Source organism: Myotis brandtii, unplaced genomic scaffold (genome assembly GCF_000412655.1).
Source record: "Myotis brandtii unplaced genomic scaffold, ASM41265v1 scaffold494, whole genome shotgun sequence".
Lineage (NCBI taxonomy): Eukaryota > Metazoa > Chordata > Mammalia > Chiroptera > Vespertilionidae > Myotis > Myotis brandtii.
Genome location: NW_005368860.1, coordinates 1,996 through 16,639, shown reverse-complemented (window position 1 = coordinate 16,639; position 14,644 = coordinate 1,996). Strand labels below are relative to the sequence as shown.

The 14,644-nt window shown below is 35.7% G+C and overlaps 1 protein-coding gene across 1 annotated transcript in view; it reads left to right on the top strand.

Annotated features, from left to right (window-relative positions):
* Positions 1-14,211, top strand: part of LOC102244752 (DNA-dependent protein kinase catalytic subunit-like) — a gene marked incomplete at its 3' end in the record, with an annotated part of 60,486 nt that extends 46,275 nt beyond the window's left edge. Inside the window, exons 22-26 of the mRNA XM_014548048.1 lie at positions 1,234-1,340; positions 7,218-7,308; positions 8,100-8,263; positions 8,942-9,094; positions 14,104-14,211. Coding sequence (XP_014403534.1) covers positions 1,234-1,340; positions 7,218-7,308; positions 8,100-8,263; positions 8,942-9,094; positions 14,104-14,211 — 623 coding nt within the window. The remainder of the gene's footprint in view (positions 1-1,233; positions 1,341-7,217; positions 7,309-8,099; positions 8,264-8,941; positions 9,095-14,103) is intronic.
* Between the last annotated feature and the right edge of the window lie 433 nt (positions 14,212-14,644).

Below are 14,644 nucleotides of genomic sequence, written 5' to 3'. Positions count from 1 at the left end.
CAAGGGCATGTACCTGGGTTACGGGCACATCCCCAGTGGGAGATGTGCAGGAGGCAGCTGATCGATGTTTCTCTCTCATCGATGTTTCTAACTCTCTATCTCTCTCCCTTCCTCTCTGTAAAAAATCAATAAAATATATTAAAAAAAAAAGACACTGAAAAACAAATGCTCTTTTTCATCTCTGGCCCAATAGAGAAGAAATCTCTAAAATCTGTTCACAGAAGTTTACCAAATGGTCAGTAGACCATAAACCCAAATTCTCAGACATTACTCCCATCCGTGGGAACCAGCTGATTGGGCATAAGCAAACCAAAAGCATGAAATCATGTAAAGGCAGGAACTAGGTTAGCAGAAAGCTGGGCAAGGTTCTTTTGTCATTTGGGATTCATTTCTAGGAGCCAAGAAGATAGGCTGGGGTTAAACCTGTGAGGTGTGTATCCTTCAGCAATGCAGTTTACCTGGCTCTGTCAGCTAATCTAGGCTTCTCCAGAACCAGTGAAAGATAACTTTATAGCTATGCAATTATGACTGTGCTGATATAAATGAACACATATCAAAGATTTTATTTAACTCAATAGCTAATTAAAGGAATTAGTAGGATGTTATGGCTGGTTTCTATAACCTGAATCTAGTCTTGAGAATACATTAGAAAACTCAAATAGAGGGACATTGTACAAAATTACTGGCATATAATTTTAAAAATGTTTAAATCATTAAATGCAAGGAAAGACTGAAGAGCTGTTTCAGTTTAAAAGATCCTAAAGAAGCAAACAACAAAATGTAATATGGTTCTGAACTTGGGATCAATGCTAGAACCTATGGGCAATGTCTCAAGGACTGTGGCCTGAATTGGATAGTTATGTGGTTATGTAGAGAAATACTTTTTTTAAAAAAATATATTTTATTGATTTTTTACAGAGAGGAAGGGAGAAGGATAGAGAGTTAGAAACATCGATGAGAGAGAAACATCGATCAGCTGCCTCCTGCACGTCCCCCAGTGGGGATGTGCACGTAACCAAGGTACATGCCCTTGACCGGAATCGAACTTGGGACCTTTCAGTCCACAGGCCAACGCTCTATCCACTGAGCCAAACCGGTTCGGCAGTAATTTTTAATCATAATTAAAATTAGGAATTAAATGTCTTGATTTGGTAATATAGTATGTTCACCCTAATATTAATCAAGTCAATGAATGATTGCTATTTAAAATTCATTTTTGTTTTCTGTTGATAGGTGAGAACAAGAATAACTGGGAAGTGTCAGCACTTTCTCGGGCTGCCCAGAAAGGATTTAATAAAGTTGTGTTGAAGCATCTGAAAAACACAAAGAACATCTTATCAGTAAGAAATCCTTTGTATTTTCTTTACCTTAAATAATGCAAAGATCAGATTCTAATGCTTGTGAAGAGTAAAAATTTTTATTTAAAATCTTAGTGTTATATATAAATTAGAATACGGCGTAGAAATAACCTTAATATATTTTTAGCAATAAAAGTGTAGCTAAATTATTTAGTTTACTGTCTTGATCTTGTTTTCCTGTTTGTCTCCATCTTTAAGTTAGTGGATAATAAAAAGTAATTAGTTAGAAATCAGTAAACAGTGGGAATACTGATATTATGAACGATTGATTTATTTCCTGATTGGATCTTAACACATTGCGGACCAGTAGTTTTATTGCTAGCTTTACTCAGTGGCCAGATAAGTTCTATTGAACGAGTACAAAAAACGTTTTATATAAATGTTAAAGGCACGCTTTAAAATTAAATACCCATTGCATTTTGAAGATATTTATTACATGTTCTTACAAGCTAATATCTTTTTGAAGAATTTTTGTGATTGGCCACAAACCTTAGAACAGAAAACATAAGAATTCTCATGATCCGTCCGCAATGTGTTAAGTATATAATGTTGTCAAGTTCAAGTCATGTCAGTATTTTTTTATCATGTTAATTTATTGATAGTATTTTTCAGATATGACTTGTAATATAATTGGAAAAAATGATGTAAATAGAGAAAATTGGATTAGTATATAGGTATAAAGTGAAAATTAAAATTTGGAAAACAGAAAATATTTTAAAATTAAATTTATTGTGATGACATGGGTTAATAAAATCATATGTGTTTCCGGTATAGAATTCTATAATATATCATCTGTATTTTGCATTGTGTGTTTACCACTCAAAGTGAACTCTCTTTTCATCACCATATATTTGACCCTCTTTATCCTTTGCTACCTTCCTTCCACCCCATTTCCCTCTGGTAAGCACCATACTGTTGCCTGTTATCTATGAGTTTTTGTTTGTCTCTTGGTCTTATTTGTTCATTTGTTGTTTTCAATTTTATATCCTTCATATGAGTGAAATCATATGGTTCTTGACCTTTTCTGTCTGACTTATTTCACTTAGCATGATATTCTCAAGGTCCATCCATGTTGTTGCAAATGGCAGTATTTCATGTTTTCTATGGCTGAAGATTATTTATTGTATGTGCATACCACATCTTCTTTATTCAGTCATTTATTGAAGGACATTTTGGTTGTTTCCACATCTTGGTCACCGTGAATAATGCTGCAATGAACATAGGGGTGCATGTATCTTTATGAATGAATGTTTTCAAGTTTTTCAGGTAGACACCCAGTCATATGGTAACTCTATACTTTTTTTAGGAACCTCTATACCAGCGGTCGCCAGCCTTTTGGACCTCACGGACCACCAGTGGTCCACGGACCACCTGTTGGCAACCGCTGCTCTATACTGTTTTCAATAGTGGCTATATCAGTTTACTAGTATATCCCCATCATCAATATAGGGATTCCTTGTTCTCCACAATCTCTCCAACACTTGTTATTACTTGTTTTGTTGATGATAGCCATTGTAACAGGTGTGAGGTGGTATCTCATGGTAGTATTTTTTTAAAATGTGTTTTTATTAATTTGAAAGAGAGAGGAAGGGAGAGGGATGGAGAGATAGAAACATTGATGAGAAACATTGATTGGCTGCCTCCTGCAACACCCCATACTGGGGATTGAGCCGATAGCCCGGGCATGTGCCCTGACTGGGATACGAACAAGCAACCTCTTGGTTCATTGGTTGATGCTCCAGCACTGAGCGAAACTGGCTGGGCTCTCATGGTAGTTTTGATTTGCATTTCCCTAATAGCTAGTGAAGGTGAGGATCTTTCCACATGTCTGTTGGCCATTGTATGTCTTGAGAGAAGTGACTGTTCTCCTCTGCCCGTTTTTTAATTGGATTTTTTGTTTTTTATTGTTGAGTTGTTGATATATTTTGGATATTAACCCCTTACCAGAGGTATTGTTTGCAAATATCTTCTCTCATTTGGTTGGTTCCCTTTTTGTTTTGTAGATGGTTTTTCTGCTTTTTAGTTTGATGTAGTCTCATTCATTTACTTTTGCCTTTATTTTCCCGGCCTTTGATGGCAAGTTCATAAAACCCTCTTTAAGACCATGGTCCATAACTTTACTATCTACGTTTTCTTCTATGTTGTTTATCATTTCAGGTGTTATAATTAGATCTTTGATACATTTTGAGTTAATTTTTGTGTATGGTGATAGCAGTCTAGTTTTATTCTTTTTCACGTGGCTTTTCCATTTTTCCAGCACCATTTACTGAAGAGTCTTTCTTTTCTTCATTGCATGTTTTGGCTCCTTTGCCCAAAATTATTTGTCCAGGCTCTGGCTGGATAGCTTAGTTGGTTAGAGCGTCGTCCCTGTACACCAAAGTTGTGGGTTTGATGCTCGGTCAGGTCTCATGTAAGAGTTAGCCAATGAATGCATAAATAAATGGAATAATCTCTCTCTCCCCCCTCCCTCTCCCTCTCTCTCTCTTTAATTTATTTATTTGATAAACAATTATTTGCCCATATACATGTGATTTATGTCTGGGCTCTCAATTCTGTTCCATTGGTCTGTGTGTCTGTTCTTCTGTCAATATAATGCTGTTTTGATTATTGTTGCTTTGTAGTATAAAATTTTGAAAAAATATTACTGTCTAAAATTGATAATGCATACTCCATCCAGGTTAAACTCTTCCCACCTTATTATTTTTGATAGCTTTTGATTGAGAGACTTGAATGATCTTAGAAATGGTTGTCTAATTTTTAAAAATTATTTGATTACATATTGATAAAACAAGATGAAAGTATTTGAGCTTATCTCCAGTTTTGCAAATAAAATCTCTTTGTAGATACACAGTCTCTGCTCCCTAGCACCCCAGGTGATTTCAGTGCTAGGCCACAATACTTTTACTTGTTGATGTTCTCACTGTGGTGTAATGATGGGTAACACTATTGGTTCCTTAGCACTTTATTAAGTTTTGACCCTTGAGTACACATTTTTTAAATATTCTGTGTGATGAAACAGGGAGTCTGCCTAAAGCAATCTACTGCATAGTGAAGTGTGACAGTTGTCTTCAGGAAAAGCACTTGTGTGATGCTTTCTTTGAGCTTTGAACTAATGTAGCCACTTTTTTTCAAGAACACCATATTTATTTGAAAGAACGAATGACAGACATACCCGTCGATGTAGCTCAGTGGTTGAGTGTCTACCTATGAACCAGGAGGTCATGGTTCAATTCCTGGTCAGGGCACATGCCCAGGTTGCTGTATCGATCCTCAGTGTGGGGCATGCAGGAGGCAGCCAATCAGTGATTCTCTCTCATCATTGGTGTTTCTATCTCGTTCTCCCTCTCCCTCCCTCTCCAAAATCAAGAAAAATATATTTAAAAAAAGAAGAAAGTTAAAATTTTGGAAAAATTTTAACCATCACCATGAATTTGACAGCTCTTCAATACTTAAAAGATTTTTCTCAATCCAATTAAATAAAGGGCAAAGGACCTGAATAGACATTTCTCCAAAGAGTACAGATGGCCAAAAGACATATGCAAAAATGCTCAAAGTCACTAATCATCAGATAGATCAGCAAATTAAAACTACAATGAGATATCACCTCACACCTGCCAGAATAGCTACCATCAATACATCAATAAGCAGTAGTGCTGACAGGATACGGAGGAACAGGGAACCCTAGTACACTGCTGGTGGGAGTGCAGACTGGTGCAGCCACTGTGGAAAACAGTATGGAGTTTCCTCAAAAAATTAAAAAATGGAACTGCCGTTTGACCCAGCGATCCCACTTCTGAGAATATATCCTAAGAATTCCAAGACACCAATCAGAAAAAATATATGCACCCTTATGTTCATAACAGCATTATTTACAGTAGCTAATATTTGTGGCCAAAAGACATATGCAAAAATGCTCAAAGTCACTAATCATCAGATAGATCAGCAAATTAAAACTACAATGAGATATCACCTCACACCTGCCAGAATAGCTACCATCAATACATCAACAAGCAGAAGTGCTGACAGGGATACGGAGAACAGGGAACCCTAGTACACTGCTGGTGGGAGTGCAGACTGGTGCAGCCACTGTGGAAAACAGTATGGAGTTTCCTCAAAAAATTAAAAAATGGAACTGCCGTTTGACCCAGCAATCCCACTTCTGAGAATATATCCTAAGAATTCCAAGACACCAATCAGAAAAAATATATGCACCCTTATGTTCATAACAGCATTATTTACAGTAGCTAATATTTGAAAATAGCCCAAGCCCCATCAAGTAGATGAGTAGATAAAAAAGCTGTGCTACATTTACACAATGGAATGTGACAGCATGGATGGACCTTGAGACTATTATGTTAAGTGAAATGAGCCAGTTAGAGAAAGACAAACATCACAAGATCTTGCTTATATGTGGAATCTAATGAACAAAATAAACAGATGAACAAAACAGGTCCAGAGGCATGGATGTATGGGATAGAATAACAGACCTCAGTGGGGAGGGTGATGCAGGGGACAGGGAGAGATTAATCCAAGAACATGTATGCATATATAAATAACCCATGGACACAGACAATAGTGTGGGGAAGGCCTGGGGAGGGGAGGGGTTTGATGAAGGGCAAAATTGGGGGGCATCTGTAGTACTGGCAACAACAACAACAAAAGGAAGCACCCCTGGCAATGTTCTGATGACATTTGTGGTAATATTAACAAGTGATTTTTTTTGCATATATAATCAAATATTTCAATATTTGGTAGATATCAATAACCCAGTGAACCAGTAACTTCAGATGAACAATATTTTATGTTACCAAATCATGCAAGGGTAAAAAATCCACTCAAAGTGCAAGATAAACCAATGGATTTTAATGTAATAGAGTGCATAAAATTTATTGATAAAGTTTCTGGTTCCTCGTTTTAACTAATCTTTAAGGAACTAGCATTCGTTAGTGTTGGTGTACTATCAAAGAATAATCATAGCTATCTGAAAGGAACAATAAAATACGACTCCCTCCTTCTATAGCTTCCAACTGTATCCTAACAACATGTCATAAGAGCTGTCTTCTAGCAAGCCAGAAAATAATTTGCACAAATGTGAAACAATGCCACTTTCTAAGGTTTTTGTTTGCTTATTTGGAAAATACAGGGTGGGGCAAAAGTAGGTTTATAGTTGTTTATATGGAAAATAATACAATAATTAATAAATAATAATACAAGAATAAACTGTTTTGCATACTCACAACTGTACACCTATTTTGCCCATCAATAGAGAGTTAGAAACATCGATGAGAGACAAACATCGATCAGCTGCCTCCTGCACACCTCCCTACTGGGGATGTGCCCGCAACCAAGGTACATGCCCTTGACCGGAATAGAACCTGGGACCTTTCAGTCCACAGGCCGACGCTCTATCCATTGAGCCAAACCGGCCACGGCCTGTATAGTTACTTTTTCTAAAAACATGTCATTTGTTAACATGTAATGGGTTTAGTTTTTTAAAATAAAATAATTATTTAAATAATTTCTAAGATTTAACTTCTAATATGATAAATATTGATAAATATGACCAACATTATAGCTCTTTGGGGAATCCTTAGTAACCTTTAAGGGTGTGACAGGTTCTGCTGAAACTTTGGAATCGCTGGCCTAGGAAATGGGCATGTAACTGGAATATTTAGAAGAGATGTTTCTTCTTTTCATGAATTTGCAATAAAATTAACAGTAGTACTGTGTAGGATACAGTGGACCACTGGGAAACATGAACAATAAAAAGAGTTGTAAAATTGTTTTTCTTTCCTCTCATAAATCTCTTTAATTTTTAACTCAGTTATCATCACATGTAATGCGATTGTTCCATTGCAGAATGAAGCACTGTCCTTAGAAGAAATAAGGATTAGAGTAGTACAGATGCTTGGCACTCTAGGAGGGCAAGTAAGCAAAAATCTTATAACAGGTAAATGAACTTTTAATTAACATAAATTAACCTCTATAGATGTATTTGTCCTTTAATTTAGATGTATACAGATCATGGTATATTCTCATGTTTATCCTATATGTGATTTACATATTTTCAAATAAGATTACAAAGAATAATTGCCTAATGAAGTGCTTTGATTGTACCATGCAATCTGAATAATTTTTTTACAGTACCAGGGAAAATGTTCTAGTTTGGTTATTAAACATATTTTTCATTTTGAAACAATCTAATTTGACATTCTTTTTTATATTAAGTGTTTCAGGAATTCAATATTTTTAAAACATGATATTCTTAATTTTGGATATTTTTAGAGTGTTTTTAATGAGAATTAACATTTTGTTTAGCAAAAATTCATCTATTTTTACATTTGAAATTTTATATTAAATATACTAGTGACTTTTGGTTATTTTAGGAAAAAACAGCCTATATTGGGAAAATAAGTGTTTTAAAGAGATTTTTAATAAGAGTATTATTTACTTGTAATTTTTCCACAGATTACCTTAAGCCTTTGCTGAAAGTGAAAATTCAACACCCCAGATTATTAGACTTATTTAAAAATAATATTACTTTAAATTAAATTCAAAAATAGTATATCAGTGATTTGTAATGTTGTAGTTACATGTGTGAAGTAACAAGAGGATTAATGAATAAAGTGCTTAACTTAAAAGTATAACAAAATACTCTGGTTTCACTAATGAATTGTAAGCAGTTAGTATGAGAATGTTTTGAATGAAAAAAAGCACGCTCTTCTTAATATTTTTTAACAGCTGCATCCTCAGATGAAATGATGAAGAAATATGTAGCATGGGATAGAGAAAAAAGACTCAGTTTTTCAGTACCATTTATGGATATGAAGCCTGTCATTTACCTGGATATATTTCTGCCTCGGGTTACGGAACTAGCTCTTTCAGCCAGTGACAGACAAACTAAAGTACTTTTATTTTTCATTTCACTATTATTTAGAGTCTATTGTTTTTAAGACATATATTTTTTAGGGAATAGATAATATATTTCAGCCATTTTAATATTATTTTATATTTTCTGTAATATAATAATTAGAAAATGACTTAATTATCAGAAGATATCATTGATAAATGAAAGCTAAACATAAATCATCTTAATAGATAATAACCTGGCAAAAGATTAATATACCAGAAACTTTATATTAGAAAATATAGTACAAAGGGCATTTAACAGCGATTTTTCATGTGCTTGATCATCTTCTCAAGCTGGGAGATTAGAAACATATAATTCCAAGTTTTTCTAGTAACTTGTACATTTTCAGAATGCTTCAGATATTCACTGTAGTAGTGATAATTGAAAATGTGCTAACAAATGAAGCAGAGTTCCACAATATGGCAGCATTGAAGTATGTTTCTTATGAATGTATTAGTCCCATTGCCTAAAGTTTTTAAATTTCAATTCTTAACTCTTGATTAAAGATCAAAGTGAACAGAAAAGCATTAATTTTATACAGTAAGAAGTGCTTCTTCCAGCTAACTTATAATTTGGGCATGATAGTTTTTTTCTAAATTGAGTATCATTTGTAAATATTCTTCTCTTGTTAACATGAAAACTTAAACTTTTTTGAACTCCTGGCCTATTTTAGGTTGCAGCTTGTGAACTTTTACATAGCATGGTTATGTTTATGTTGGGCAAAGCCACTCAAATACCTGAAGGTGGTCAGGGTTCCCCACCTATGTACCAACTCTATAAGCGAACTTTTCCTGTGCTACTTCGACTTGCATGTGATGTAGATCAGGTAAGTGATTGCTTTGGAATCTGAAATAGTTGCAAAAAATCTTTTAAAGTTCTGTCTAGTTCAGTGATCATCAAATTTTGCGTCACATTAGAATCACCTGGGGATCTTAAAAAAAAATACTGCTACCTGGCTGCTATCCGCAGACTCTTACTTAATCCCTCAGGGATCTGACCTGGGATCGTGACTTTTAAAAACTGGCCTGGTGATTTTTCATGTGCCATAAAGTTTGGGAATCACTGTCTGGTTAGGGTTACTGAGAATCTAGGCATCTAAAAGCTGAGTTAACTATTGCCCCTCACATGTAGGGACTCACATAGCAATCATGAAAGAGACTGGAAATGTTGACAAATGGCCTATTACTGCTGATATGCACAAAGTCTTACTGCTGTAATGAAGCAGAAAAGAATGGAATTCTCAGTTCATTTTATGGAGCTCACATAATCCTGATAACAGGTGCACACATGAAAGAAGAAAACGAAAAACTCATAAGTATAAATGGAAAATTATTCAATACTAGAGGTTTGGTGCACGAAATCGTGCACTTGGGGGTCCCTCAGCCCAGCCTGCACCCTCTTGCAGTCCGGGAGCCCTTGGGGGATGTCTGACTGAAAGCTTAGGCTGGCAGTGGGATATCCTTAGCGCTGCCACAGAGGTGGGAGAGGTTCCCGCCACGGCCACTGCGCTCGCCAGCCGTGAGCCCGCATTGAGCGTCTGCCCCCTGGTGGTCAGTACGTGTCATAGCGACTGGTCATTCCACCGTTCGGTCAATTTGCTTATTAGCCTTTTATTATATAGGATATCTGAATGAATACAATCCAGCAATATTGAGATGCACCATGGTTAAATAGGATTTTTGGTTAAAACTGGAAATTTACCACAGAAATTGATTTCAAAAGCAGTGATCCTCATCATAGAAGCCTAAAGGGCATTTGTTAGCTCCTGGTAAACTGGGGATAGTTTGATATCATCTTAATATGATAAAGAATGTCTCCCTGAATGTCAGGGACAAATCATCCCCAGTCATGAAGCACCAATGCTTCCTTGTGCTTTGGCCTGAACAGAACCCATTGGTGAGAAGTGACTTTGGCCTGTTCATAGGTGCCTCTAGGTCCTACCTGAAACAGCACCTGTGGCTTGGAGTTGTTGGTTGCTCAGTATGGCTTCACTTGTATTTAGTTAGTTATTTATAGTGGTTAGTATCTGGGCCTGTAATTCAGGCTGTGAGTTTCCGGAGGGCAGGGACATTAGAAAGGAAGGAGAAAGGATTATTATTTGGAATATAGTTTTTTAAAAATCTAGAAACCTCAAAGGTATCAACTGATAAATTCTAAGCATTAATAAAGGAGGAAGCTGATGAATTTTTATATATCAGTATCCTCATATATGTCATATATTAGTATTGACCACTTGAAAAATGTTTACAACATCCCATTCATAATAGCATCCATTAATGATTTTTTACACAGAGGAAGAGAGAGGAATAGAGAGTTAGAAACATCGATGAGAGAGAAACATCCATCAGCTGCCTCCTGCACACCCCCCACTGGGGATGTGCCCGCAACCCAGGCACATGCCCTTGACCGGAATCGAACCCGGGACCCTTGAGTCCGCAGGCTGACGCTCTATCCACTGAGCCAAACCGGTTTCGGCACAAACATTTTTTTATGAACATGAAATTAATATGTTATGTACCTGAGTTAGAAGAATCAATACTGAAAAAAATGCCAGTTATTTTCAAATCAGATAGTGTTTGGTAGCATTCCAGCAAAAAGCCCACAATTAAGTTCAGTTTGAACCTAAAAAGTAATCTGAAAGAATAATTGCTTGTACTTAACCAAGAAAAATTTTGAAAGGGTGGAGTGCTGGGGTCTTGCCCTAACAGATGTTAAAATGAAGCTACCTAAGTTATTACAGGTAGTTCAGTGGAAGTGTCTGGTAGTTGGGGAGGGGACTCATATGTACATAAGAATTGTATATTTAGTAGCCTTAGCTGGTTTGGCTCAGTGGATAGAGCGTCGGCCCAAGGACTGAAGAGTTGTGGATTCGATTCCAATCAAGGGCACATACATCTTGGTTGCAAGCTTGATCTCCTGCCCTGGTCGGGGTTTGTTTGGGAGGCAACCAATCGATGTATCTTTCTCACATCAATGTTTCCCTCTCTCTCTGTCTCTCCTCTCCCTTCTACTCTCTAAAAATCAATGGAGAAATATCCTCGGGTGAGGATTAACAACAACAAAAATAATGTATTTGGAAGAATATATATTATAAGTTGAAATGGATCATTTACTAAATCATATTAGGCCAACTGACTAACATATGAAAAATTAATCTCAAAAGGATTTAGAAGGAAAAACAGAAACTAACTATATTAGGGAAAAATGCAGTGCTCGTTTCAGCAGCACGTATATTAAAATTGGAGCGATATGGAGAAGATTATCATGGCCTCTGCACAAGGATGACATGCAAATACGTGAAGTGTTCCATATTAAAAAAAAGAAAAATGTAATGAATTTATAGTACCTCTCTGTATATTTGGATTGGGATAGTCTTTTTCTTGATAAAATATATTAATTAATATAGGAACATATGAAACTGAAAGTAAAACTCCAGATTGTCTTTCCCACTCTTATTCCCCAGGAAAAGCCACTTTATCTTAGCAAAAAATATACTCCCAGATCTTTGTAAAAACACATTTTACAAACATGCATAAGTATTTCATTTTATTTGTAAAATGTAGGATGATAGCATTAAAAAATGCTTTCTTTTGTTTATAAAATTTGATTTGGATGGATTTTGTTATCACATTAAAGATGTTCAAAAAATTGTCTTTTCATAAAGTTTGTATAGGAGGGGAGATTTTCCTACAGGATATTGAAAACAGAAGAAATGTGCTAATGTAGTGATAATTTGACTTTACAAATGTTTAAAACTACTGAATGGCACAAAAACCACAATTTTAATATATATATAATGTAGGAATTTTTTGCTACATTCTACTGAAGATGTAGATCTAAAAATGGGCAAATGGATAAAGAACAAAAATAGACAACTCAAAGAAGTATATATGGCTAGTGAACTAATTAAAAATATTAACATTTTTAATAAAGAAAAGGAAGTTAAAATGTTATTGTTTGCAGCTTTTGTCAAATAGTTTAAAAGGTGACAGTGTTGATATTGCCAGCATGTAGGGAAAGGGCCTTGCAACTTCTGTCTGCTGAGAGTGTGGATTCGCACAGGCTCTCTGCAGTCAGAGCAAAAGGCTTGGTGACCTGCAGCCCTAGTCCAGCAGTTTCATTACTGCCGACGTACTCAGAGCAGTGTGTACAGGACTTTTCATTGCGACTTCTTGTTAGTCACACATTAGATATACCTGCAATTCTAATAACAGGATTTGGGTAATTGGATCATGGTATATCCATATGTGAGGTATTGGGCTAACTAATAAACATACTGACACAGCTTATGTATTTATATGGAAAATATTCAAAATTAAGAGGAAAAGTGCTTATAAAAAGTATTTTTTACACATGTATGTGTATATACATGTATACACATATATTTAAATGTGTGTAAATAAAATATTTTGAAAGGTAACAGCAATTTTAAATGTTAACAGTGGTTGCCTTACGGAGATAGGATTGTAGGTGGATGGTTTTCTATATTTTCTATAATTTCTGTAAGTGGTGTGTGTGTATATGTGTGCATGCATGTGTTTTCTGTGTGTAGACATACATATATATCTTATATACTAAGAATAAAACAGTGTAATTCTTGCCTTACGGAGATAGGATTGTAGGTGGATGGTTTTCTGTATTTTCTATAATTTCTATAAGTGGTGTGTGTGTATATGTGTGCATGTGTTTTCTGTGTGTAGACATACATATATACCTTATATACTAAGAATAAAACAGTGTAATTCGTTTGAAGAAGAAAGTGATGCTTTAAGACCAGTTCAGACTATAAGGTAAGACCTTTATTTTGATTAATCCTAAAAATTGCTTCAAAGAAAGGATAGAAAGATATATTTTATAGAAAAATATCCAGCTGCCAGAGGTCTCTGTGTTGTTTGTTCTGCACCCCGAGGCGTGGACGGTTCTTACAGGGTTTTTGAGTGGCGGTGTTCATGCCAAGGTGCTTCATTCTTGAACTCAGTGTCAGTTGGGAAACAAAACTGGATTTGTCAGTGCTCCAGTAGGTGCCCTAGCCTCATGAGGCCCAGAAATGTGTAAGGTACAAAGATAGGGAATGCTCCCCTTCACTTTGCTACAAACATTTTACTCTCCATGTAATGAGGATTGGGTCTGCAACCATTGTCTAGGTAAGTGCTCTGATCCAAAAGAATAATAAAACTTGTCTTCCCTCTCCAAGATGATCACAGGGTTACACCGAGGCCACTCGGTTAAGCTCCCAAGGTTTCAGAAAGGTGGGCACTGTTTCCCTGGGTATTTCCTTTTACAGGGGGGAACCCAGGCCTGGAAGACACCCTGAATTGTAAAAGCCAGAGACCCACAAGGCTGTCTGGCCCCTGGAGAGACTTTATTTACATTCTGGAAGTTTATAAGAGTGAGAACTCAGGATCCTTAACGTCTCCAAGGAGTCGAGATTTTTCTTCTTTCATTTGGCAGCAATGGGGAGGCAGCTGTCTTCTCCAATGATACAAGTTTTAAGTCCGGCTTTCTCTTTGTCATTATTTACTTGTTAGTTGAATAATGATAATGTTTCTGACCCACAATACCTCAAGTGCACATTCAGGATCAAGTTAATAAAGATGAGTACTATAAAACCAATAATATTCATCCTCAATTGCCCTCTTGATTAGAAGAACAATGAGTTTTAGTGTGTATATTGGGAAGAACTTGTTCATTATAGAATTTAACTAGAAAAGGAAACAAACAAAACCATGACAGTATTATCACTTAATTTTGCTTCTGCCATTTAAATGGACTCTTTTCCAACATAAAGTTACTTCAACACGAAGAAAATAAACTCTCTTGGTATTTTCTCTTCAGGTGACAAGGCAACTGTTTGAGCCACTGGTTATGCAGCTGATTCACTGGTTCACTAACAATAAGAAATTTGAAAGCCAGGATACTGTTGCCTTACTAGAAACGATATTGGTGAGTAAGGGTTGACTTTTTTTCTGCTGTTCCTATTTTTCTACTTATATTTGGTATGTTTTTAGCACTTCAAGAAATGTTATCTGTCAAGATATCAAAATATAGCATTTAGCTACATCATATTTTTTCTTTTGTTTTAGAGAATTGGTGACATGCCATTTTAATAATCAGGATGCCATATTTATTTGTTTAAGTGATACTTTTAAATACCTGCAAGCAAATATTCACATTTTAATTAGTTTTCTGATTTGGGGGAGAATGGTCATAAATGTGACAAACTTGATCTATATTAAGACTGTCGTGGGGGGTTGTGGGTGGGAGGCGTGAATAAAATTGTTTATTTATCAGAACCCTTTTAGCAGTACCTATTTTAAAAAATATCTCTAGTGCAATAATTAAGGATTATTTTTAAGTTATCCAGTTTTCTCCTGCA